This window comes from Terrapene carolina, unplaced genomic scaffold (assembly GCF_002925995.2).
Source record: "Terrapene carolina triunguis isolate 2854851 unplaced genomic scaffold, T_m_triunguis-2.0 Scaffold212, whole genome shotgun sequence".
Classification (NCBI taxonomy): Eukaryota; Metazoa; Chordata; order Testudines; family Emydidae; genus Terrapene; species Terrapene triunguis.
The window spans coordinates 10,298,433-10,321,607 of record NW_020664563.1 but is presented as its reverse complement, the minus strand read 5'-3'; the positions used below and the strand labels follow the sequence as shown (position 1 = coordinate 10,321,607).

The window sequence follows — 23,175 nt, the reverse complement described above, 5'->3', positions numbered from 1 at the left end:
GGAGGCCATGGGGAAGTAGCCCAGGGAGTTGTAGCTGTCATGCAGCTCTTACAGGAGGCACTATAGACAGCTGCAGTCCACAGAGCCCTGGGCTGGAACCCGGAGTAGAGGGCGGGCCCGGGTTCCCCCCAAACCTCCCTATTGACCTGGACTGTGGGTTCTTCCACAGGGGAAGGTCTCTGGGCTGTTCCCCAACCCACATGGTGAATCTCTGAGGCAAGAAAATCCGCCAATAAGCGCAGGACCCACCAAGATAGAGGAGGAACTCTGTCACACTATGTACCTGCATAAGTAAATGTGTATAGACATAGTGTATCCCCCTGGTTAGCAAAAATAAGCACCACATTTAGTGCAAAGGCTATATTTGGTTGTAACCATTAAAACATGTTGATTTTACCAACCAATGAAAATGAACGTTTCTCTCAGAAAATAATTACAAAGTACAAATGGAAAACAAGATTAAAATCAATGAGTTAAATCGTAGTTTCCTGCTTGCTAATTTAAATCGTGATTAAAACTCATCCATCCTGCGATGGCTGCATGCATGCGGAAAGCACAGTCCCCAGCTAAAGCACACACGAGCAGCACAGGGAATAGAAATCACAACCTTCGGCTCCTGTAACAGCCCTTTGGAGGTAAAGGAGAGTCGCTGTTAGCTGTGGGTAAAATTAGGCCATCTAGCCTCTTTGTCAGCCTCTGTTAGATGGTAGAGCAGCTGAGCATTCGAGCAGCTCTGATACTTACCTTGGAATTGGCAGGGGTGCACATCTTGACCAGCAATTACTTTATGCTGCCACAATGAGGTGCGCTATATGTCCTTTGCGCTATAAGCTGCCATTTTTGCTGGGTATATGTGGATAGACGGAAGAGGCGAAGTGACTGACATTCACTGGTTTGCGCCCACACCCGAGAGCCCCCACCCCATGCAGCAGCTAGGTCTGTGGACTGACTGAGCCATATGACAAAGAAGGTTGGGCCGCTGGGCTCGCGGTTGCTAGTTCCTAGTCATAGGCTTGTGTGTCCTGCAGGATGTATCACTAGGGCTGTGAATGTCATTGTTTGATTGCTCATATTGGTCTGGACAGTGAGGTTTAGGTGAATTCTCTAGAAGGTTAGTTCTGGGTGCATGTGTGATGGCAGCACAGCCTTGGGAGCAGGCTGGATGGTGCTCCTGCAAAATGAAGCTGATGGAAACCCCTAGGTGCTGCTGCCAAAGCAGAGTTGAAGGTGTCCCAGACTAGTCTTAGGAGAAAAGGCAGCACTCCAGATTTAAGGGTCAGATCTCCAACGTGGTACGTCAGTGTGGCCCATTTAACTCATAGTGAGTTCTGATCTATGGAACTGTGCTACTTTACATCATCTGCGATACTTGATGTAGTGTTGGGGGTAGAATGGGGGAGCATAGGAGTAGCAGCGGAGTGAGGGGGCTGTTAGCCATCCTGCCTGCTAAGAGCCACTCTGGCATGCTCTAAAAAAGGAGCCATGGGCAGCAGTTGCTGAGGGTATGAGTGTGGTGGAGATGTCTGGGGTACACACCTGCAGACTTCCATGCTGCCATGGAGTGCCGCTGGCTACTGCCCGAGTGAACACTGGGTCCTTATTCTGCCCTGCTCCTGCATAGATGTAGAAGGGGAAGAGACTAAGGTCCAGGTTTTAAAAGATATTTAGACACCCAATTCCCATTGAAATCAATAGCTCCTAAATACTTTAAAAATCTGTCCCTAGTGTTGTGCCCTGTCTGTCCCCTCCCATCAGATCCTCCCTTCTGTGGGCAATAACATTCTGAGTTCACCCAAAATTTAATTAAAAAGGGAGGGAGGGAGGGACCCATTTTATGTTAAAATAAAAGTAACACAAACCTCCAGATTTTGCCTTTTGACCCCTACATGAGTTGTTGTTGCATCTCCCCATTGACATTCAGGGATTTAATCACACTCTTAAGTCCTTTGCAAGCCTCCGTGGTCAGGTCATAGGGCTTATGTGGTAATTGCCATGGACCTGGCTAGCAGTTACTGACTGGCTTCTCAGCAGTTACCCTTGGTAAATCCACCTGCAGTTGGCAGCTAATGCACACCCCAGTTTTGGAAGAGGGAAGCTGCCATGTATTTACCCTCTGGGATTATAAAGGCCATTGATAGCATGCAGTGAAACAGACAGTGGTGATCCTGAGATGAGAGATGGCTGCAATCTGCAGCCTGCTTGACATACACCCAGCCAGGAGCAGGGCACTTGCACTGTACTGATTCCCTAGAAAGAGGTAGACTGGATTTCCAGTGGGTTTTCTGTACTGTAGCCGTGTTCATGCATCAGCCTTGTTTCCTTTTCCAGAGATCTCGGGGAACACAGAGGACATTCCCCTGGTGCGTTGGAGGCAGCAGTGGCTGGAGAACGGCACGTTGCTCTTCCACATCCACCACCAAGACGGCACCCCCAGCCTGCCTGGTGCAGACCCCACCGAAGAGCCCCAGACTGAGTCAGCGGAAGAGGAGCTAAGAATCCTCCACATCTCCGTCATGGTACGTGCTTGCTCGTCTTCAAAGGCGTGGTGTCATTCTCCGCTCTGCGGGAGGCACCCGACAGGCACCCAACTTCCATTGACTTTCAGTGGGAATGTTGAGAGCCTGTTTGAAAATTTCCTCCCCCCCTTTCCATGAAATGCCTATGTGCTGAGCTGTCCTTGGAGGGTGGATGCAGTGGTTGTGCTGCTGGTTACCAGTAATGACTATCGAGACGCTGCCACTCCCCAGCCACCAGGCGTGTGGTAGAATGACATGCTTGGTAAACTGAGACTTAAACAAAGGTTTAAAAGAAAAGGGGGGGGGGGAAAGGTTGAAATTGAAACAAAACGTTTCAATGCGGCCGGAACCGGAAATATTTTGGATTTTCAGTTGGCAGAATTTTTTGAGGTTTTGACTTTTCATCCCAGTTTGGGAGAGGAACATTTTTCAATATCTCAACTCTTCATGGAATGGGAAAACTATTTCCCAGCCAGCTCTATCTGGTGTTTCCTCTGGCTCATTTACGTCAGCTCTGCGAGCCTGCAAGAGCTGCAAAGTCGACGGATCTCTCCCCCCATGCACCCACCCAAGGAATAGCCTTGCTGTAATGGAGATTGCCTGGAGGTGGAGGGCCAGCTGAGTATCTCTATGCTGTCCTCTTTGAGGCCTCTGTGTAGGGGTGTGGCCATCTGTGCAGGGGGTGGGGCAGGGGAGAGGAGGCGTGGCCAGAGCACATTGCACTCCAGCTATGCTAGGCAATTGGATGACTCCATAGGAAACCATTGCAGGTGGTGTATGTGAGCTTAGCCCTTGGGGCTGCTCTAGCTTGTGCCAAGGACTGCCCTGGTGCTCCAGAATCCAGGAGGCAAAAAGCTATCACTCACCAGTCTCACTGGGCTTAGCTTGGCCATAGCCCAGGATTGGAGCCACAAAGTATGAAGCAGACTTGTGTATGTGGACCAGTGATCTGATCCAATGGGCCAAACCCTGCATAAATCAGAGAAATGCAACAGTCCTCCCATTTTGTTCCCCACAGTGCCTGTGGTCCCTGACATCTGTTTCCTGTGCATGGTATCTCCCCCTCCCTTTAGGCTTTTCTCCCTCTGGTGCTTTGTCACCCCTGCTTTCTTGACACCAGCAGAGGAACCACAGCCTGATGGCTTTGATTTAGCATGTGTGAGTGCACAGGGCTTGGAATATAACAAGTGCGAGCCCCTTGAGCGTATTGCAGATTGCATGTCCCCCACCCCCTCTGATGCCTTCATGTCCTCTTCCCCACAGAAGCTCAGGAAAGAGAATTCAATGGAAGCCAAAGGGGAAAAATAAAAAGTATAGATCAGTGTTTGTGCGGTGGATTATTTTTTTAACGATGGGAAGAATCGTACCAATTCCTTTGCCAGCAGAAGATAATTAGCTGGAGACAATGGGCTGCTGATGCTTGCTACAGGCTGTTTAATGAAGCCTGCCCTAATGAGAACGTCAATATCTCTTCCAGATTGCAGCCTGAGGCCAAGTGTCTCCTCCATCTTTTGTGCTTGATTAGTGGAGAAAAATTAATAAACGGCAAAATCAAACTGGAAACATTTAGTCCGTTTTTGCTGAGAAAGCCGTGTGTTAACTGTTGAAAATTATCCCTGACACAGGGGCTGGAGCCTCAGCTGATGTACATCAGGGGAACTCTGGTCTGTTTACCTAGTTACTTACGTGGCCCTCATCACTGTACTATCTGAGCAATTCACGACAGGCTTATCCCGGTTTTACAACTGGGGAGCTGATAGGGTAGATTACGTGATTGCCCAAGGTGGTGATACTAGCTAGCTCTTACGTAGCACTTTTCATTGGTCCATCTCAAAGCACTGGAAACTGAGGCACAGGATGGTGATGTGACTTGCTCAAGGTCAACTAGCCGGTCAGTGACAGACCTCGGACTAGAACCTAGGTCTTTTGAGTCCCACTCCCACTAGGCTACACTGTCTCCTTAGTAATGTACATCATGTTACTACACTGCCTTCCTAGGCAGCGTGATAGCAGAGGAAATATATGGGTGATCTGGGGATTCAATCCAGGTTTCCTTAATCCCAGACCAGTGCCCTCTCCACTGGACCATGCTTTCACTCTAGTTGTGGACTTTAGCGGAGATAAACGAGTTGAAACCAGCTGTTGATCTGGCCCCCAGATGGCAGAGAACTCCAGATCCTGGTGACTCGCCTCCTAGCCATCAGGCTTTGCCCCTGTATTTCACTTTGCTCCCTTTCCTCACGTGCCTCTCTGGAATGGAATGCAGCACGGCCCCGTTTGTGTCCACAGGTCTTGGAGATCCCTAAAATCTTGGGCCAAATGGGGCTTTTCAGCTCAGTGGGGGAGCCAGTCTGTGCCTTCGAACAGACTGGGCTGTGGGTTGCCATCTCAGTAATGCAATGAATGGTCTGTGCAGCAGGCTGCATGCCGAGGTTCTGATCCAGAGAGGCACTGAAGCACATGCTTAACTTTAAGCACAGGAGTAGTCCCATTGAAGTTAGTGGGACTATTTACATGTTTGAAGTTAAGTGCTTAAATCCTTTGCTGGATTGGGGTCTCTGCTGCTGGAGAATGAGAAGATCCCGGAGTGGTGTATGTGTGTGCATGCATGTATATTTGTACACATATACACACTACAGGCTTGGTGTATGTTCTGTACTGCAATTGGACTTGCATTCACAGGATATTTTGGTTAACTAGACTTTAGTTCAACAGCCAGACAGTGTATATCAGTACCTGGCACAATGCAGGGGTTCTCTGTGGGAATCATTTGGTCCGTAATTGGACTGGAAATTCCAGAGCCTCTACACTGAGGCCATTGTTAAAGCCACCAGATGGAGTACAGTGAGGAACTAATGTCCTAGTTTCTCACCTGTGGATGAATTATGTCACAGGTGCTATGAGTCTGGTGGGCTCTCAGCTTAGTGTCACGTGGACTGTCATACTTGGCACAGGACCTCCCAATCCGGTATGGAGTGAACCTTAGAAGGGTTTGTTTTGAAAAGCTAATGATGAGCAGTTGCTTAGTAACAGTGTTCACCCCCTCAAGATCAGCCAATGAGAGCTTGCTCTGATGATGTAATGCTTGGAACCTTGTGTCTACGCTAGACCTTGATTGGGTGGGATTCTGCAGGAAAACCAGTCTGAAGTGGCCTTGCATGTTTTGAGAATATTTCATTTCTCCTGTTGGTGTGGTTTGAATTAACTAATGACCACTTGAGGCTACGTCATCTTACGGGTCATAGTTGTATCTGGGGTGAAATAAATTCCGGGGTGGAAAACTGAAGAGTGTAAGAGCCCAGGAAATGATTATTACCAAATGAACAGAAAGAAAGCCAGATGATGATGATTACACCAACATGTGAAATTAAATATTTATTTTCCCCTAGTCCCTGCCCCCAAATTAATTTCATCCTGGAAACATCTTTACACCCTAGGGAAGGGTCTTGTGCCAGGGGAACCAGAATAATGTGGTGTGCTAAAACTGAATGTTGAGTGTTTTTCCTCTCAATTCAGCTGTGTTGCGAAGAGTGGTGGTGCTGGGCGGCTGAGTCCATTTCTTTGAGCCGCTTGTGAGAATACTCTGAGCAGGGGATTGGACTAGATGACCTCCTGAGATCTCTTCCAACTCTAATCTTCTATGATTCTATGACCTGTGGCTGGGTGTTTTAAAATTGCCAGCATTTGAGTAGCGCCTCAGGCTTTGCGTATTTTAGGAATTTCTATAGCAACCATTGTTCTGCTGTCTGGATATAGCCACTGAGAAGAGATGAAACTAGAACTAGATTCCCATGCTCACCTGAAATGGAATCTGGATTCGCTGGTAGGAGATGGAACCAGAACTGGATTCCTGTACCCACCTGAAAAGGAGTGCAGGGTCCTGATTCTCAATTCCAACTGGTGCAGAAAGTCGGGGAGCAGCAAATGTTGCTTTCTCTCCCTGAATTCTGAACCAGCCAGGATTCTACCAATTGTCAGGCTTAAGTTAGGGAACCCAACGGGCTGCTCATGTCATGTCAGATGAGGTTATGCTCTTTCTTGAACAGGAAGTGTTAATTTAAGGAAACAACTGCGACGGCAGTTATAAACAAACAGGCTTCTACATAACTTGAGTGCCAGCGTTGTCTCCCTTGTTTACCAGGGACCACATGCTGTTTGAACTCTAACACAGAGGGGCACCTAGTGGCCTAACGATATAATGCAACTAAACATATTACAGTTCCAGCAGCTGAGAAGAGCCAGCGTGCAGTGGCATTACAGCTATGCCCCCTTGTCTCTCCCATGCTCCCTGCAAGGGGGTGGCATAGATCCAGGGCCTGCAAGGGTGTTGCATAGATCCATTATTCCAGCTCTGTGCTCCCCCCCCCCCATTGTATATTCTCCAATGGCCAGATCCCCAGACTTAATGGGCCAGTGCAGCATAAAAGTGTCATAATGCGAGTCCCGGTTATGTCCTTGCTAATGAGTAACTCAGAACCACACTGACCACTCAGGAATCAGATGCCACATTTAAGCACCACTGTACCATGTCTCTTCTGCTGGGATCAGTTGCCCACCCCTGTGATGATGTGACATGGTGAGGGCTATATGGGGCTAGTAAACGGAACCCAGAGAGACTGATACGTCCCAGCTAACCGCAGTGCCCTCTAAGTGGCTGCTCCTCTGCTTAATCTGCAGATATTTTTCTTTTTGGAAGGAAGGGAGGGGTCAGTACTTCTCCATTATCCTGAGAATGAAAGAGGGTTAACACATAATGGCCATTAGAGAACTCTGCCAGCTGCTTCGTCTGTTGCTCATTCAATAATTCCCTTAATGTTTTGTCCTAATGGAGCAAATGATGGTTATTATTTTATTTTATCAAGATCACCTATTGCATAAAAAGGAGGAGAGGGAAAATGGCCAAGAATGGACATGGAGCTGCTAGCTGGCTCCCATTTATTTATTTTTTGCTCTTGGCATGCAAGGTTTAGAGGACCGACACAGTCAGCAAAATTGAGCTCATCTCTCTCCAGCTTTATCTGTGGGCTGCAGCAGCAATGGACCCTTTGTCTGGCTTATCTGGGTAGACTGTGAGCATTTTGGGGCAGGGACTGGCTTGAAGGGCTTGTCTATACAGGGCAGGATTCTGTCGCTATGGATACCAGTATGATTAAACTGGGAAAATTCTGCCAGTAAAAATTGCCCCATGCAGACACGGCTTCACTTGCTGTGTGTACAGTACACAGTGCAATGGGACCCTGATCTCAGTTGGCCCCTCTAGGCTCTATTGTAATGTCAATAGCAATCCAGTCTTTTCTTGTCTTTTGTTAAGTCACACACTTCATTTCTCTAAGAGCCCCTGGGACAGTCTCCAAAGATTAAGAGTGCTAGTGCTCACATCAGCCGGAAACATGACTTGAGGAAGAGCTCAGTGTGAGCTCGAAAGCTTGTCTCTTTCACCGACAGATGTATTGGTCCAATAAAAGATATCACCTCCCCCACCTGGGCACTGAAAAAGTTGCCAGTAGGGGCGTTTGCCTACAATAAATCTGATCTCTGCTTTCAAAGACTACATGAAAAGAAATATATAAAGAAGATTGGTTTCTCTCGCTTTCAGGTAACTGCTTCAAAGCTGGCTCCGCTTGGCCCTACCGTCCTGATTCAGCAAAACATTTAAAGCTTGCACTTAACTTTAAGCGTATGTTTTAGGTTCCCTTGAAGTCAATGGGAACTAAGCACGGGCTGAAGTGTTTTGTTGAAGGGGGCTGGACTTCAGCACATGCATAAAGTCAAGTGGAAGGGCTTGGCTGAATTGAGGCCATAGTGTCTAACCAGCACCTACAGACTGCAGTCGTATCTGTCCTGGGCAGTGTTAAAATTGATCCATTGAGTGGGTGAGTTTGAACTATCAGCTGTCTGTTCTGTACCAGTCCTGTGGATTATAAATACAGGATTTCACTCCCCCGGGCCAACATGGACTCTTCATGGACTCTTTTCATGAACATTCTGTTTCCTTAAAAAAAAAACCAAACCCAAAATGAGTTAATACTAAAATACATCAACATGATTTAAGGACTGTTTCAGTTTTGGTTCTTTTTCAGTAACTTACCCTTGCGTTTGAATGGAAGCTCCCCATGAGGCGAAGCCAGGCTCTTGGGATTTGTGATTTATATGCTACTTTCTGTATTTTGATGATCGCAGGCTCTCCTGGCTGATGCAGGGCTGTGATGCACAGACTTTTCTTTATTTTCTTTTGCCAAGAATTCCTTCCATTTCAAATGAGCCAAGAAAACAACCCCCCACCCGCGCACAATTACTCTGGCATCTCTGAGGATAAATGGGATTAGATGTATTTATTCACATTTACAAAGCACCTACACAGCACTCTCGGTGCTGCACAAAAATTTACAGCGCCATAGAGCAAAGGACCCCAAATGGACATTCACATTATCCCCCACCACAAATCCCCCTCACAAATGGTTTTGTCTAAAAGATACCTTCCAGTTCACATGGGAATTCATTCACTCCAAGTCAGCACATTATACATAGCAGGTGTGCACTACCCTCGTTTTACAGATGAGCGGGGAAAAAGAAGTACAGCGAAGTGAAGCGGCTTGCCCAAGATCAGACACTGAGTTAGTGACGGAGCTGGGAGCAGAACCCAGGATTTCAGCTCACTCTACTACCCGATGTTTCCTCACCTCACCCAAACAGCTAAGTCAAGTGAAAGAAATTCAAGGTCCATTCCAGTGGGGCCTGGAGGAAATCTTTAACCAGTCCCAGCTCTGCTCCCATTGACCTTCTCCACAGAAAGATTAAGGGCCCTACTACTACCAGTAGTTAAGGGAGTTCCCCTTTAGCTCAAGTAGCAGGTTGTCTTGCTGGGATGGCAGGCAGTGTAATGTGTTAATGTCTGAAAGGATCATGATCTTGTGCTGTCGGCCCTGTCTCCCCCCCCCGTTTCCTACACTCATACATCCTGTGTCTATGTCACAGGGTGGCTGGCCCCTGTGATTAACATGGGTCCAGCGCCTCTGTGCCAGAGCCGGTGCTCCCACCTGAGCCAGTTAAGGAGATGGGGCCGGGTGCCTGGGCTAAAAAGGGTCAGGGGGAATTTCAGTGATGACAGAGCTAGAAGGGGAGCTAAGGACTGAAATGAGAGGGAGCAAGGGTCTCCTGCCGTGGTCCCTGAGGAAGAGAGTTAGGGCTGGGTAAGAAGTCCCAGCTGAAAGGTTTGCTTTTCCTTTGGGAGAAGGCAAAGGCGGCAGGCCAGACCCTGCCTCTCCTCCAGCTGCCCAGACAATGGGAAGGGGCAACACCTCACGGAGGAGAGAGTGTGCCCAGCTTAAAGCTGGGTGGAAGATTATTGTTGTGTTTTGTTTTTTGGAACGTTGTTGTCAAGGTTTCTTCCCCACTCTGAACTCTAGGGTACAGATGTGGGGACCTGCATGAGAACCTCTAAGCTTAACTACCAGCTTAGATCTGGTTTTGCTGCCACCACCCAAATTATTTATGAGTCATTTGGGAAACTCTGTCTACCTCCCCCCCAGAATATCTCCCTCCCAAGTACTATAACCCTTCCCTGGGTAGCCTTGAGAGACTTCTCCACCTGGTGAAGTCCTGAATTTCCTGGTGAACACCGATCCAAACCCTTGGATCTTAAAACAAGGAGAAATTAACCATTCCCCCTCCTTTCCCCCACCAATTCCTGGTGAGTCCAGATCCAATCCCCTTGGATCTTAAAACAAGGAAAAATCAAGCAGGTTCTTAAAAAGAAGGCTTTTAATTAAAGAAAGAAAGGTAAAAAATCATCTCTGTAAAGTCAGGATGGAAAATAACTCTACAGGGTAATCAGATTCAAAGAGCCCAGAGGAACCCCCTCTAGCCTTAGGTTCAAAGTTACAGCAAACAGAGGTAAACCCTCTAGCAAAAGGAACATTTCTGCACCTCTTCCTGCTGCCAGTTCCCCAGCTCTCCCGTGGATAGACCAACCTCTGGAAAGTGCCCGGCTGAGCTGCACGGTAGAACTGCTGCATACGATTGTTACTTATTATCCCACACCACTGATTTCCTGACGGTGCTCTGCCTCTTCCATCTTCTCCAGTCCCGTTTCCATTACACCAGCGTGCTTGAAGGAGACTAAAACAATAGTGGCTGCCATTATCACATGCATTATTCAGACTGTTGCCTGTGCCAGGAATAGTGGGGTTTCCATGGAAATGTAGAGCTCAGTTTTGCCCTGGCCTAAGAAGGCACAATTACCATTGAAGGGAACTCCCAGTGGATTCTGCTCCTGATTATACCAGGCATGATTTTGGCCCCAAGGGCAGATCTTCAGCTGGTATATATTGTCATTGCCCCATTGAATGGAGCTATGATGATTTAGACCATCTAAGGAACTGGCCTATGTTTTAAATGGGCACTGCCAGTGCAGGTAGGCTCAGTTTTCCCCATCTACTTTACCCTCCCTTTGTGAAGTGCTTGGAGATCCCGGTCTGATCATGAAAGGCGATCTGCTGAGGTCGCTTGGGAGTGTGGCATAGTAGGATTTCCCTGTGCTCCATCTCTGCACCCTTGAGAGGAAGGTGCAGCAGGACAGCGTCTAGGGCCCGGTGGGGCAGAGTCCCGAGCCCAGCACCCAGTGTTTGTAATTGGAGGGCTGCCTGCTGGGGAAGGAATTTGGCATTTTTACGGCACCGTTACGCTGTGTTTGGAAACGTGACAGTTCCTGGCGGCTGCAGGGCTTGTTGCAGGGCTTGTAAGAAAGCTGGGGATTAAAATTTTTTACACCTGCCCTTTTAAGTGTATAAGACCCCGAACTATAGTGTCAGCAGCAGGCGTGACTTTCAGCTCGGCCTGGAGTCAGACTAGTGGGCGAGAGGTGAAAGTCATCCAATCCCCTTTGCCGCTCCCCCTGGGGAATGCATTCCCTGCCGCCCTGGCCATCCAGCTGGAACAGAAGCCGCTGATCTCCCTGTCCATGTAGATCTGCCTCCCGGAGGCTGGCTGCATTTCTGCTGCCTCCAGCCATGGCTTTGAACCCTGCTTCTGTTCCCTTCCCTAGGGGGGCATGATTGCCCTGCTGCTCTCCATCCTGTGCCTGGTGATGATCCTCTACACCCGCCGGCGTTGGTGCAAGCGGCGCCGGGTGCCACAGCCCCAGAAGAGTGCCAGCGCGGAGGCGGCCAACGAAATCCACTACATACCCTCAGTCCTGATTGGGGGTCACGGACGGGAGAGCCTGCGCAACGCCCGCGTGCAAGGCCACAACTCCAGCGGCACGCTGAGCATCCGCGAGACCCCCATCCTGGACGGCTATGAGTACGACATCACTGACCTGCGTCACCACCTGCAGCGCGAGTGCATGAACGGCGGGGAGGACTTCGCTAGCCAGGTCACCAGGACGTTGGATTCGCTGCAGGGCTGCAATGAGAAGTCTGGCATGGATCTCACACCAGGTTGGGGGACGAATGGTTTACCCTCCGTGTGCTTTGCTGTTCCTATTTGTATGGGCTCAGCTGAGTACTGAAACCGAGTCCTCTCCCTGTGTGTATTGCTGGCATTGGGCTACAGTGGAATACATATACACAGAATACTCCTCTGCACCCCTTTCCCGTGCAAGTTTGATTTGATCCCAGACCGTGTGGGGCAACCTCTTTTGGGGTTCCCTTACGCATGGGACAGCTGTGAGTATGTTCCCCTGGGTATTCTTGTAGCCACGGCTTGGGGCCTCCATGCAGCCAAATCTAGCAGCGCATCTTCCACTGCATGTGATATAGGAGAGATAAGAGGTGGTGCTGAAATGCAGAACCTTGATTCCAGCACAAGAATCTCTGTGCCTGCACCTTCCTTCTCCCTGAACAGAGGTTTCAGTAAGGGGTCAGATGGAAGGGGAAAAATGTGGTGGTATTCTGTCCCAGCTCTGTCCTCATCCCCAAGCTCCTGCCACAGTCCCAGGACCACTGGGTCCATTTACAAAAATGATCAGCAATGAGATAGTTAACGTTGATGTTTACATTGTCATCAGTAGTCTTCAGTGTCAACACCACCTTGATGCAAATGGGACTTCTCTTGGATCACAAGACCTAGTGACAACATAGTTGTCCCCTGATCAGGTTGCAAAGTGGCTACAGGTTGTATAGGTGGAATCTAAACTGTATTCCTGGGAAGTCCAAGGGTGAGATTTCCAAATCTGCCTAAGGGATTTGCCTGCCCAGTTTGTGCAGTGAAAATCTCTTATGCAGCTTTGAAAATCTCAACCTGAGCCCTGTAGAACTCATCAAGATGATGCTGAATGAATTGGGGCTTCTCCAACACCCAGCCTAAGATGTAGTTTTTCTCAATGGGGCGAGCTTTAACCTTCCTCCTTGTCATCCCTGGCTCTTCCCAAGTGATTCCTTCCCTTCCTCCACGCTACAGGCCAGATAAGGAGTTTCTCCCTGCTTGTTGGATCTCATCCTGGTAGCAATGCATTGGCAGGGCTGTGGAGCTGCAATAGGTGGGCATGCTGCTGGTCAGAACGGAGAGGGCTCTCCAGAGCCTGGTTTGAACCAATTTTGTCAGCCCATGCACCTTTGAAGTGGAAGAAACCTCAGTTTCAGCCCCTGCTCTCTTGTCCCCCATAGGGACCCTGGTCAATTTCACTGGCCGGGCCACCATCCAAGGTGTCACTAGTGTTCTCACCCAGATGCTGGGAAAGGAATTGGATCCTGAGAAATGAATTCTCTCTCTTTCTCTCTCCCTCCTTTTTTTGTCTTTTCTCTGAAAGTTTTTGCCTTAAATTCTTCCTGCTCAGGAAGCGACAATGCCAAGCTGTCCTTGATGAACAAGTACAAGGATAACATCATCGCTACCAGCCCTGTGGACTCCAACCACCAGCAGGCTACCCTGTTGTCTCACACCTCCAGTAGCCAGCGGAAGCGGATCAATAACAAAGCACGAGGTACCCTGTGATTCCCTAGGGCTGGGGGAGGCTGTGGGGAGTTCTGTTCACCAGCGGAGCTCAGGCCTTGTCGGATCGAGGATTTTGCCTTCCCACCCCATCCGGTGATGTGCAGGCAAAGCCACAGTCCCCCAGTTTCCGGCAGCAGTAGGTTCTACCAATACAAATAGCAGCGTTGTTCATCTACAGCAGGGGACTGAAAACAGGGCAGGTCCCCAAGGTAGAGTTCATGATTTTCCTCTGTAGGGGAAGGGAGCACTTTGTGTTACCTATAGCAACATCCTCTGACCACTTAAGAGCCAGCATTGGTGATAGCGGTGGGCAGAGCTCAAAAGATCCTGAGGTTGGGTCACCTGGGCAGGTGCCTGTGCCTCTGTTTCCCCTCCCACCCCTTGTCTATTTAGATGGTAAGCTCTTCAGGGCAAGAGCTGACTCCTAGTGTGCGTTTGTACAGCACCTGGCGCAATGAGGCCCTGATCTCTGGCATTTCTGCAGTGCAAGTAACAACAGCAACGAGAGACGGCAGGCGGATATGACGGGGGCAGAGGTGGGGGGAAAACGTGCAATTGTTGGAAGTGATTCTGTCATCTGTTAATTGTAGCTGGCTCAGCGTTTCTGAACCCTGAAGGAGATTCTGGGACAGAGGCTGACAATGACCCCCAGCTAACGTTTTATACGGACCCATCCCGGAGCAGGCGGCGCAGCAGAGGTATGTGTGTGTGTGTGTGTGTAGGTGGGGGGAGAATGGAGGTTGAGAATCCAAAGCAGATGTTCCTACAGGGGCTAGACCTGGGTTGTGTCTAGTGGTGTTTTCACATAGCAGGATTATATCCAATGTGAAGATGAGAAGAAATGGAGAGTTAGGTAAGTGCTCAGGGCCAAACCCTGATCCTATTGAAGTCAGTAGCAAAGCTCTTGTTGACTTCATCAGGGCCAGGATTAGGCTGTCAGTCCAGCTGTCTGGTTGCAATACCCCTATACCAATAGTCTTATAATTCCATTTCCTTCCAGATATGTAACCCAGACTGAGGGGGCATCCTCCTTGTGGGGATGTCCGAATTCTGTTTTGTCTCATCAAGCTTCTTCAAATGGCTGTGCCGCAAAAGTGCAACGTTGTAGGTTCTACATGAACATTGGCTATGGGCATGATTTTCCATTGGTGTGATGGCGGTCAGAACTGAAAATCAAACTAGAATCAGGAAGTGTTGATTTCTAATCCCTAGCCAGTCCGCTGGCCGCATGGAGCTGTTTGGGAGATCTTTTCAACTGAGGATGAAATACATTCAAATTTTGCTGCTGGCATCTCTCAGGATTTGTTGTATATTAATGAGTAACGGGCTTCAAAGCCTGGCTTGTTAGCCCCTGTGCCTCCCTGTTCGGTGTCTTACTGCTGTTATTTTAATAAAACCATCTCCAGCACAAAGGGGAAACCAGATGGAAAGATTCTATAAATACACTGTACCTCACCAGCGATGTGCTGTATATAAACATAGAGAAGGCAGCTGTGCCTGGCTTAAAAGAAGGAAGAGAAATGATTATAAAAACCAAATGTTTTTCTATATCAAAGTAAAACGAGGCTGAGCTGTTAACCGATAACGTTGTCCCTAGCTAAAATGAAGGACTAGTTTTCTCTTACCATCAGCTTCTCTCTCGGGAACTGTAGATTCTCTTCCCCGCCCCCCAATGCACCCTTTGTAGCCTTCGCAGTGATGCTCACAGCCTGTCCTGCTGTTCTCTCCTTGGGACACCTGAACTTTTAAAATGAGCACTCAGCCTTTTATTCTTTGCATAGGTTCTTAGATTGCAGCAAACAACGTGACTGACGTCTGTCATGTGTTGTTTGTTTTCTCGTCCCCTCCCCAGTGGAAGAGGTGTGCAGTGGACACTTCTTGGTTTGGTGAGGTTGTTGCTTTTGGGGGTTTTTTATAAACATTTCTCCGTGTTTGTTGTAGAGAAGGCAGGTCGAAGACTTGGAGTGGAAGGTGGGGAGCTTTGTGATGGTCCGTAGTTTTGTGATGGTCAGTAGTTCCTGGGGAGGTTCATTCCGCAGTCTTAGACTGGTGCCCAAGACATTTCTGTCTGCTACACAGACATGCTTTACCCTTCTTGCAGGGAGTTCCGGCATGCCTGAGGAATAGAGTTGTAGACCACAGTCAGCATCCCTGAGCTTTAGACAATCATTTAGCTGTCCTATGCCCAGATCATGGAGTGCCTTGGAGATAAGGACAGGGACCTTGAGCTTGACTTGCTATTTTCTGGGAAACCAGTGTAGAGAGTAGAGGACAGGTTTGACGTGCTCGTGGTTTCTGTGTTGCTTGTGTTTCTGAGGAGATGCGCTAAGGTGTCTTTACTAGGTGGAGTTTCCTTAAAGTGCCGCAGGCTTTCTGCCCAAGTATATCACATTGCTGTAGTCATGCCAAGAGGTAATTACGGTGTGAATAGCATGTCATTGTCTGCCAGGATGGGATGGAGTCTCGTAGCCAACTGGAAATGGAGGAAGCATTACTCATGGATGCTGTTGTGTGATTGCTTAGCATCAGCGAGGAATCCAGGAGCACTCCGAGTCTAGGAACTGAACTGACCAATTGTGGATGTGTACCTTGAACCAAAGGAGACAGCACTATGGCTGTGAACTCTTCATACTGCTCTCCTCTTCCCACCACTAGCTTGCTCCGGTGCATCTTCAGCCAGTTGTTCTTCACTTACGAGCTGATCTCATCCAAGCACTGGGCTATATTGGTGGTAGCGGTGTGGTCGTGTGTGGCGAAGGGTAAGTAGAGCTGTGTGTCTGCATATTGCCGGCACTTGCGTCCATATCATCTGACTCGTTCACCTAGTGGTTGCATGTAAAGGCCCAGAGAGAGAATGGGTCCTGATGGAACTTAACAAGCGAGGGGTCTGGTGGTGGAGGCATGCCAGAGTCTCCAGGCGGCTGGCTGAGGCAGGAGCAGATGCAGGCTGGAGTAGGGGCATGGAAACAGGCATGGGTAGAGCAGGAGCCAAGCGCTGAAGCAGGGACAGTCTGTTGAAACTACCAGCGGTGGGAATGCTTCTGGCCAGATAGTGACGTCAAGCAGACTGGAGAACCTGCTTCCTTTAGGAGCCTGTATACTTGCCTTGGGGACACCTGGGTGGGTCCTTGCTTGTGGATTGGCTGAAACCTTGTTGAATGGCATGGAGCCTATCCCAGGACCTGCAGGTAATTGCCTCTGATGACTCTTCTCACTGTCTGACTCAGGGGTGACACCCCAGGCTTAAACAGACTCAGGCTCAGAAGTATCACAAGGAGCAGTTCCCCATCACATCTCGCTGGGTGCCTCCCTCCAGGAAGGACCCAGAGCATCCTAGTGCATTACTCTGGAACCCTGCCACACCTCTCAGGCGGGACAGCAGAATCTCGTGGTCCACATGTCAAATGCTGCGGAGAGGTCCCAGGAGGATGAGAGTGGATGTCTGCCCTCTATCCATTGACAGCAGGAGATTTTCCATCAGTGCTGCTAAAGTGGCTTCAGTTCCATGTCCTGGCCTGAATCCAGATTGTGCTGGGTCTAGAATATTAGATTACCTAGTAGTCAGCCTTCTGCTACCTTCTCTATGAGCTTGCTCAGGAACGGGAGGTCTGATACTGGGCGGTAGTTGACTAGGACTGAAGTGTCCAGGGTGGATTTTTCAGCATTGGTTGGGCTACTGCACGTTTGAAGGAGGAAAGGAAAATTCCTTTTCTGTGTGAGGCGTTGGTGGTTTCAGTCAGGACCGGTGCCGGTTGCTCCTGACTGTTTCACAAGCCAGGAAGGGGATAGGCAGGATTCACAAGTTTTGGGTTGAGACTCTGTTTGGGTCTCCAGAACTTCCTGATGAGAGAATGTGCTAAAGTCTAGGAATGCAGGAGGGCTGTTTGTTGATGGGTATTTTTCTCCTTGTCTTCCTTTCACTGAATATACAGGCAAATATCGCTGTTTTTAAAGTCAAGGCATTTCTCTCTTCTTTTATTTTCTTCTTGGGACAACTGAACTTGTGAAATGAGCACTCAGCCTTTCAGTCCACTCCATTGGATGAACCTAAGACTTCACTTCCATTGCAAGCAAATCCCCGTCTAGAATCCGTTAATTGACTGATTTCTCTTTCCCCCTAGGAAAAGTTCTAGACTGAAATTTCCATAAGATACCTGGTGATGGGCATGGAGGCCACATAGCATACCCTGGCATGTGCCTGTTCAGCTTCACCATATTCACCACCGGATTGCAGCAATTTAAAGATGCAGCAGGTCAAATTCAGAGCAGGAATCATTTGAGGCAGGTCCCTTTGATAAAGGGCCTTGCGCAGGCTGACTCAATCTTTCACCATTCTGAGACAAGTGAACTCAGCACAAGTTTTCTCAGTGCGTGAGTCCTTCAGATGAGAGATTAAAAGCCTTGGATGTTAAAGATCTCGTGGCGCCTATTCATGGCGAACTGAATCGAAGAAAATTACCAGAAAGAAAAACAAATTGAATACTCTATTTCTCTTCTTTTTACTGAATACTCGGCCATGTATCTCTGACCTGCTGGAAAATGAAGGCATTTACAGTGGTCTTTTAGAATGCATTGATGCACCCAGCAGTGTTGTGAAAGAAACTGAACTGTTATGTGTGCAGTAAAATACAGACAGTTGACGAAGTGAAGAATGATCCTCCATAACAACATAATGGGCCAAATTCTGCTCTTTGATGTGTATAAATCCAAAGTGGCTCCATCGAACGACTTCATTGGAGTTGCTCTGGATTTCCGGTCATGAGGATGAGAGCAGAATTTGGACCAGTGTGCTTTTCAGAAGAGTTTGTGGGGGAGGGAAAGACTGATCTCCCAAAACATCTCCTCCCCTCACTGTAGGGCAGTGTGCTGGTTGTCCACCTTACTGCTATGCTGCCTCCCAGAAGTGGCTGCATTTCAGGGATGAAATAGTGGTATATGATGTAGTTTGTGAAGTACGTTGGCGTGAGAGGCGCTATACGGGCCTAAGACAGAATTCTGTTTTGTGAAGCCAAACCAGCTGGTTCCTCTAGCAACATGGGTCCTGTGACTCTTAGCAAAACAGCATCTTTTGAGCCCTATGTGCCTGCAGCCCTTAGGACCGCTCGCACAGCTCTGAAAGGTTCTGAGAACTGTGAAGCCTCGGGCTGTTAAAGCTTCAGGTTTGATTGTGCTAGCTTTCTCGCAGCTCAGAGTTGCCTCTTCCCCTGCCAGGGCATTGTGCCAACTGTCAGAGAGACAGTAGGTCAGAAACTGCAGGATGCCCGACACCGTGGGGGCGGACAGCGGCTGTTGCTTCTGAGTGTATGTTTGAGATAGGGACAGATCGACCAGCTTTCCAAGCCCGGAGTTAAACGCTCCGTGGAATGCCGTTCATTCCCGTGGGAACGTGAGTCTGCAGACGTATGGGCTAATAACCAAGAACTTTCTGCTTGTGGAAGCAGTTTCAGGGCACAGACACTTTGAAATCAGCAAAGCTGCCCTCCCTCACCACCCCAAACAAGACAGGGACTAATGCAAACTCTGAGGATTGTGATCCCTTTGATCCTCCAAGGAGTGAGGGTGGTTGAGAGGTGAGGGTTTCCCTGGGAAGACGAACCCTTCAGGGTATTCTCTGCTCTGTTTGATCAGGAGGTGGGAGTGGGGGACATAGGGAGCTCTTTGGATTGTGTTCTAGAGGTGATAGCATAAGTGACTGCTGCTGTGGCTCTGACGTCTCTGCCGTCGGTCTCTTTGTTCGGTGCTGTTCCAGTGGGCTCGCCGAGAAGTCCCGTCAACAAGACCACGCTGACCCTGATCAGCGTCACCAGCTGTGTGATCAGCCTGGTGTGCTCATCCCACATGAGCTGCCCGCTCATCGTCAAGATCACCCTGCACGTCCCGGAGCACCTCATTGCCGACGGTGAGAGTGCCCCCCCTCCGCCTGCACAGCTCTGCCCTCTGACCCTCAGGCAGGGAGAGTCGGCCAGGGGAAATGCCAATCCTGCTGGGTATGGAGCTGCCCAGCCCAACCCTCGGCGTCGCGACGGGTGGATGGTGCATCGTGATGCCAAACGTCGTCATGTCAGGACTAGGGTTGCCAACTTTGGTTGGATGAATTCCTGGAGATTTCATCATATGACATAATCTTTAATTTAAAGATTAATCTTTAATTCCTGGAGACTCCAGGACAACCCTGGAGGGTTGGCAACCCTCAGGACTCATCATGAAGCTGATGGCCGAGGAGAGCCTGCTCTTTGGGAACCCCATCTGAAATCATGGGCCACCACAGGGGGAAGGGCAAGGCCAGGGAAGCCCCTGTTCTGGGACATCATCCCCAGAGCACAGGGCTGCTTGTGTGGGGAAGGGTTATTCCAGTTATAATTGAAACTGGCCTGTGGGATGCCTATAACTGGCTTGCGGGAAGTTTGGGGGCTGAAACTGGTTTGAGGGGAGCTCTGTGTCCCAGGCCTTCCAACCTGTGTTTCTCTTGCAGGGAGCCGCTTTATCCTGCTGGAAGGCAGCCAGCTGGATGCCAGCGACTGGCTAAACCCTGCCCAGGTCATCCTGTTCTCCCAACAGAACTCCAGCGGGCCCTGGGCACTGGACCTCTGTGCCCGACGACTTCTTGACCCGTGTGAACACCAGTGTGATCCAGAAACTGGTAGGCAGGGTCGGCGGGGATGCCAGGGTAACTTCCCTCACCAGCGGCACAGACTCCTGCTCGCTGATCTCTCTGGGTTCGGCTGCACCCCCTGGATTTACTAGCCGGTCTGGAGATTGGCTGCACGGGCTGACTCAGCCATTTATAGGCTGGTGGACTGTGTGATAAGCATCCTGTGCCAGCCCCATAGTCCAGTTAGCCTGTTTGTTTTGTGGCTAACATTTTTGGCACATACCTGGAGACTTTGCTGGGTCTTGGTGGCCCAGGTCAGAAAAGAGTTCAGTGATTTGCATATTTAAATTACATCCCTGATTTTCCCTCCTCCCCATAATTGATTATTCACTGCAAGAGAATCCCTTCTTTCCGTCCCCTTCCCCAAAGTGCTTGTGAAGAAGGCGCTGAGACGGCACAGACCCAGGGGTAACTGCGATCTGAGAGAAATCCATGCATTCCCCAGATGAGTTTTTCATGCCACGTAATGGCAGCTGTATGGCTAAAGCCCCATGTAACACTTTGAAACTCTGCTCGCTATTGTCTTGCTGCCCCCCCTGGAGAAATATAAAAACTGCAGGACTGATCTACAGGGTGAGATAAGGATTGAATGGCAACCGTCACTCAGGGGCTATAGCTTGCCCTCGATCCTCCTCCGTTTCCTTTCACCTATAGCTGTAATTTGGCCACGCAGAGCTCTAATCTCAGGGGGTCTAAAGAAGAACATGGAAGAATTTGGGTGTGGACGTGGTGGAAGTGCAGTGGTCCCACCTGCAAAAACGGGGTGAAATAACCAGCACGCATCATTTACTGTCTGCCAGTGGGCACAATGCTATTGCAGGGATACGGGGATACTGACCAAACTACCGCTGCGCAGGGGAACCCAGGGCCTCTGTGGCTGCCTGTACTGAGACCTGCTGTGTGGAACCAACACTGTGCTCAGTGCAGATGCCAAAGAGTCTAATCGTAGAAAGGTAGGGCTGGAAGGGACCTCAAGAGGTCATCTAGTCCATCCTGCCGGGCTGGACTAAGTATAGGGTCATGGGTAGAGAAGGCAGTCCCTGAGATGAGGTTACTGAATGTTTAAACTGAATCCAAAGGGGAGCAGGGCCCTGGCCCTAGTTGTGTGCTAGCGGTGGGTTCTTTACCCTTGCACAGTGGGTTTGTGGGCATGAGCTGGAGTTTGCTCCTCTGCCGGGCTGCTGCTCCATGGCTCATATCTGTGATCCTGCTGCGGTGGTACTCATTCCTTCCCCCTCTCTCTACATCTGCCAATGGCACCGGGAGTGGCTGGTGTGTAAATTGTCCACTGACATTGGGACGTAAAAACCTGCAGCTGGGGAGATGAGGGGAAGCAGTGAATCAACACAGCCGCCTCTGCCAGCGAGGCTCCTGGGGGGGCCACGTCCGCAGGCTGTACTGCTGCCTCTGACAGATCCCCAGGAGGGGCAGCGACAGAAGCTCTGCTTGACTTCCCCCAGGCTGAATCCACCTACCAAGGCCATTCATGCCTTGCCAGTCCAGGGACAGGGAACCCGGCCCAGTGAGGGCAGAGGGGGAGGGGTAACCAAAGCCAGAGGAGCTTTTCTAGGATGAGATTTTCACAAGCATGCGGTGTTGGCCTAACTCTGCTCCCATTGATGGGAGTTTTCCCGCTGAAGCCAATGAGAGTAGTGGGAGGTCAGCCCTGAGCACTTGGAAAATCCTGTCAATGTAATATGTTGAAATTCAGCACCTTAACATTGCTTTGCTGTTGATTTATCAGCTTATGGGCCAGATCCTCCGCTGATGTAAATCAGCGTCGCTGCCTGGAAGTCAGCTCCATTGAACTTCCTGGAAGTGGATTGAACTCAGCGGAGATCTGCCCATTTACACTACCTGAGGATCTCTCCGGCCATCTATCCATCCCATTTATAACACACGTCATCATGCCAGGCATCACAAAAACACGTGTAATCCACACACTGTGATGTGTCCCTAGCCTCTGTTTGCCAGAAGCTGGGAATGGGCAACAGGGGATGGATCACTTGATCATTACCTGTTAGGTTCACTCCCTCTGGGGCACCTGGCATTGGCCACTGTTGGAAGACAGGATATTAGGCTAGATGGACCATGGGTCTGACCCAGTATCTTACTTTCTTATGATGTAAATTGCAAAGATATTTGTAAGCTGACTTTGTGTGGGACACAACTGGTCTCTGTCCAGAGCAAATACCTAATAATTTCTGTAGTTCTTAGATATAGACAGACTTGAGCTGAAATCCTGGATGCACATATGCCTGAAATTGGTACATGTGAAGAAATTGGTGTTGTGTTGCAACTGGAATTCTAAATCATGTACTTCAAAGGGGAAGCAGGCAGCAGAGAGACATAAAGCAGGGACAATACGTGGTATCATCAAGTTAAGTGGTGGCAAGGAGATGGGGCTTGTCTACACTGTGAAGGCTATAGCAGCTCAGCTGTGGCACCAGAACTATGCTGCTGTAACCCTGTAGTGGGGAGGCCGGCTGCAGAACCAGAGGGTGGTTTCCGTTGCTGCAGGAACTTCACCTCCCTGAGCAATGGTAGCTAGGTCAGTGGACACATTCTTCCATTGACCCAGCTGTGTCTACACCTGGGTTAGGCTGGCATCGCTACATTGCTCTGGGCTGTGGATTTTTCACACTGCTGAGTGCCATAGCTGTGTCGACCTAAGTTTTTAAGTGTTGCCCAGGCTGTAGGTGCACCAAGGTGTTTATTCTTGCCACTGGTTTTGGGAGAGTGCTCTCCCCTGGTGAGGGACGCCATCCTTCCACCTTCATTGCAGTGAAAACATCAATCCCTCCCCCCCCATCACGTTTTACCTGCACGTAATGAGCGTGGGAGTCTGTTGCCGTTACTGAGCATCAATATCCAACAGGGTCGTCGTCTTTTTTTTAAACCCTCTGTTTTACTGCACGCTGTGTTGCCCAAGCGCGCATGCTGCCCCATGGCACTACTCTGTCAGATGTCTGCCCATAAAAAGCTAAGCTCACCTGGCTTTGCAGCTTCCAAAGTTGTCTCAGGGAAGCAGGCCTCCCTGCTGTCCCTGCAATTGCCTCTGTTCCTTGCCTTTTC

General features: G+C 49.5%; 1 protein-coding gene across 1 annotated transcript in view; it reads left to right on the top strand.

Moving 5' to 3' along the window:
- Positions 1-23,175, top strand: part of LOC113407531 (astrotactin-1) — a 218,180-nt gene that overhangs the window by 84,964 nt on the left and 110,041 nt on the right. The window contains exons 2-7 of the mRNA XM_026656141.1: positions 2,329-2,516; positions 11,560-11,953; positions 13,291-13,437; positions 14,039-14,146; positions 19,198-19,347; positions 19,921-20,088. Of these exons, the coding sequence (XP_026511926.1) occupies positions 2,329-2,516; positions 11,560-11,953; positions 13,291-13,437; positions 14,039-14,146; positions 19,198-19,347; positions 19,921-20,088 (1,155 nt within the window). The remainder of the gene's footprint in view (positions 1-2,328; positions 2,517-11,559; positions 11,954-13,290; positions 13,438-14,038; positions 14,147-19,197; positions 19,348-19,920; positions 20,089-23,175) is intronic.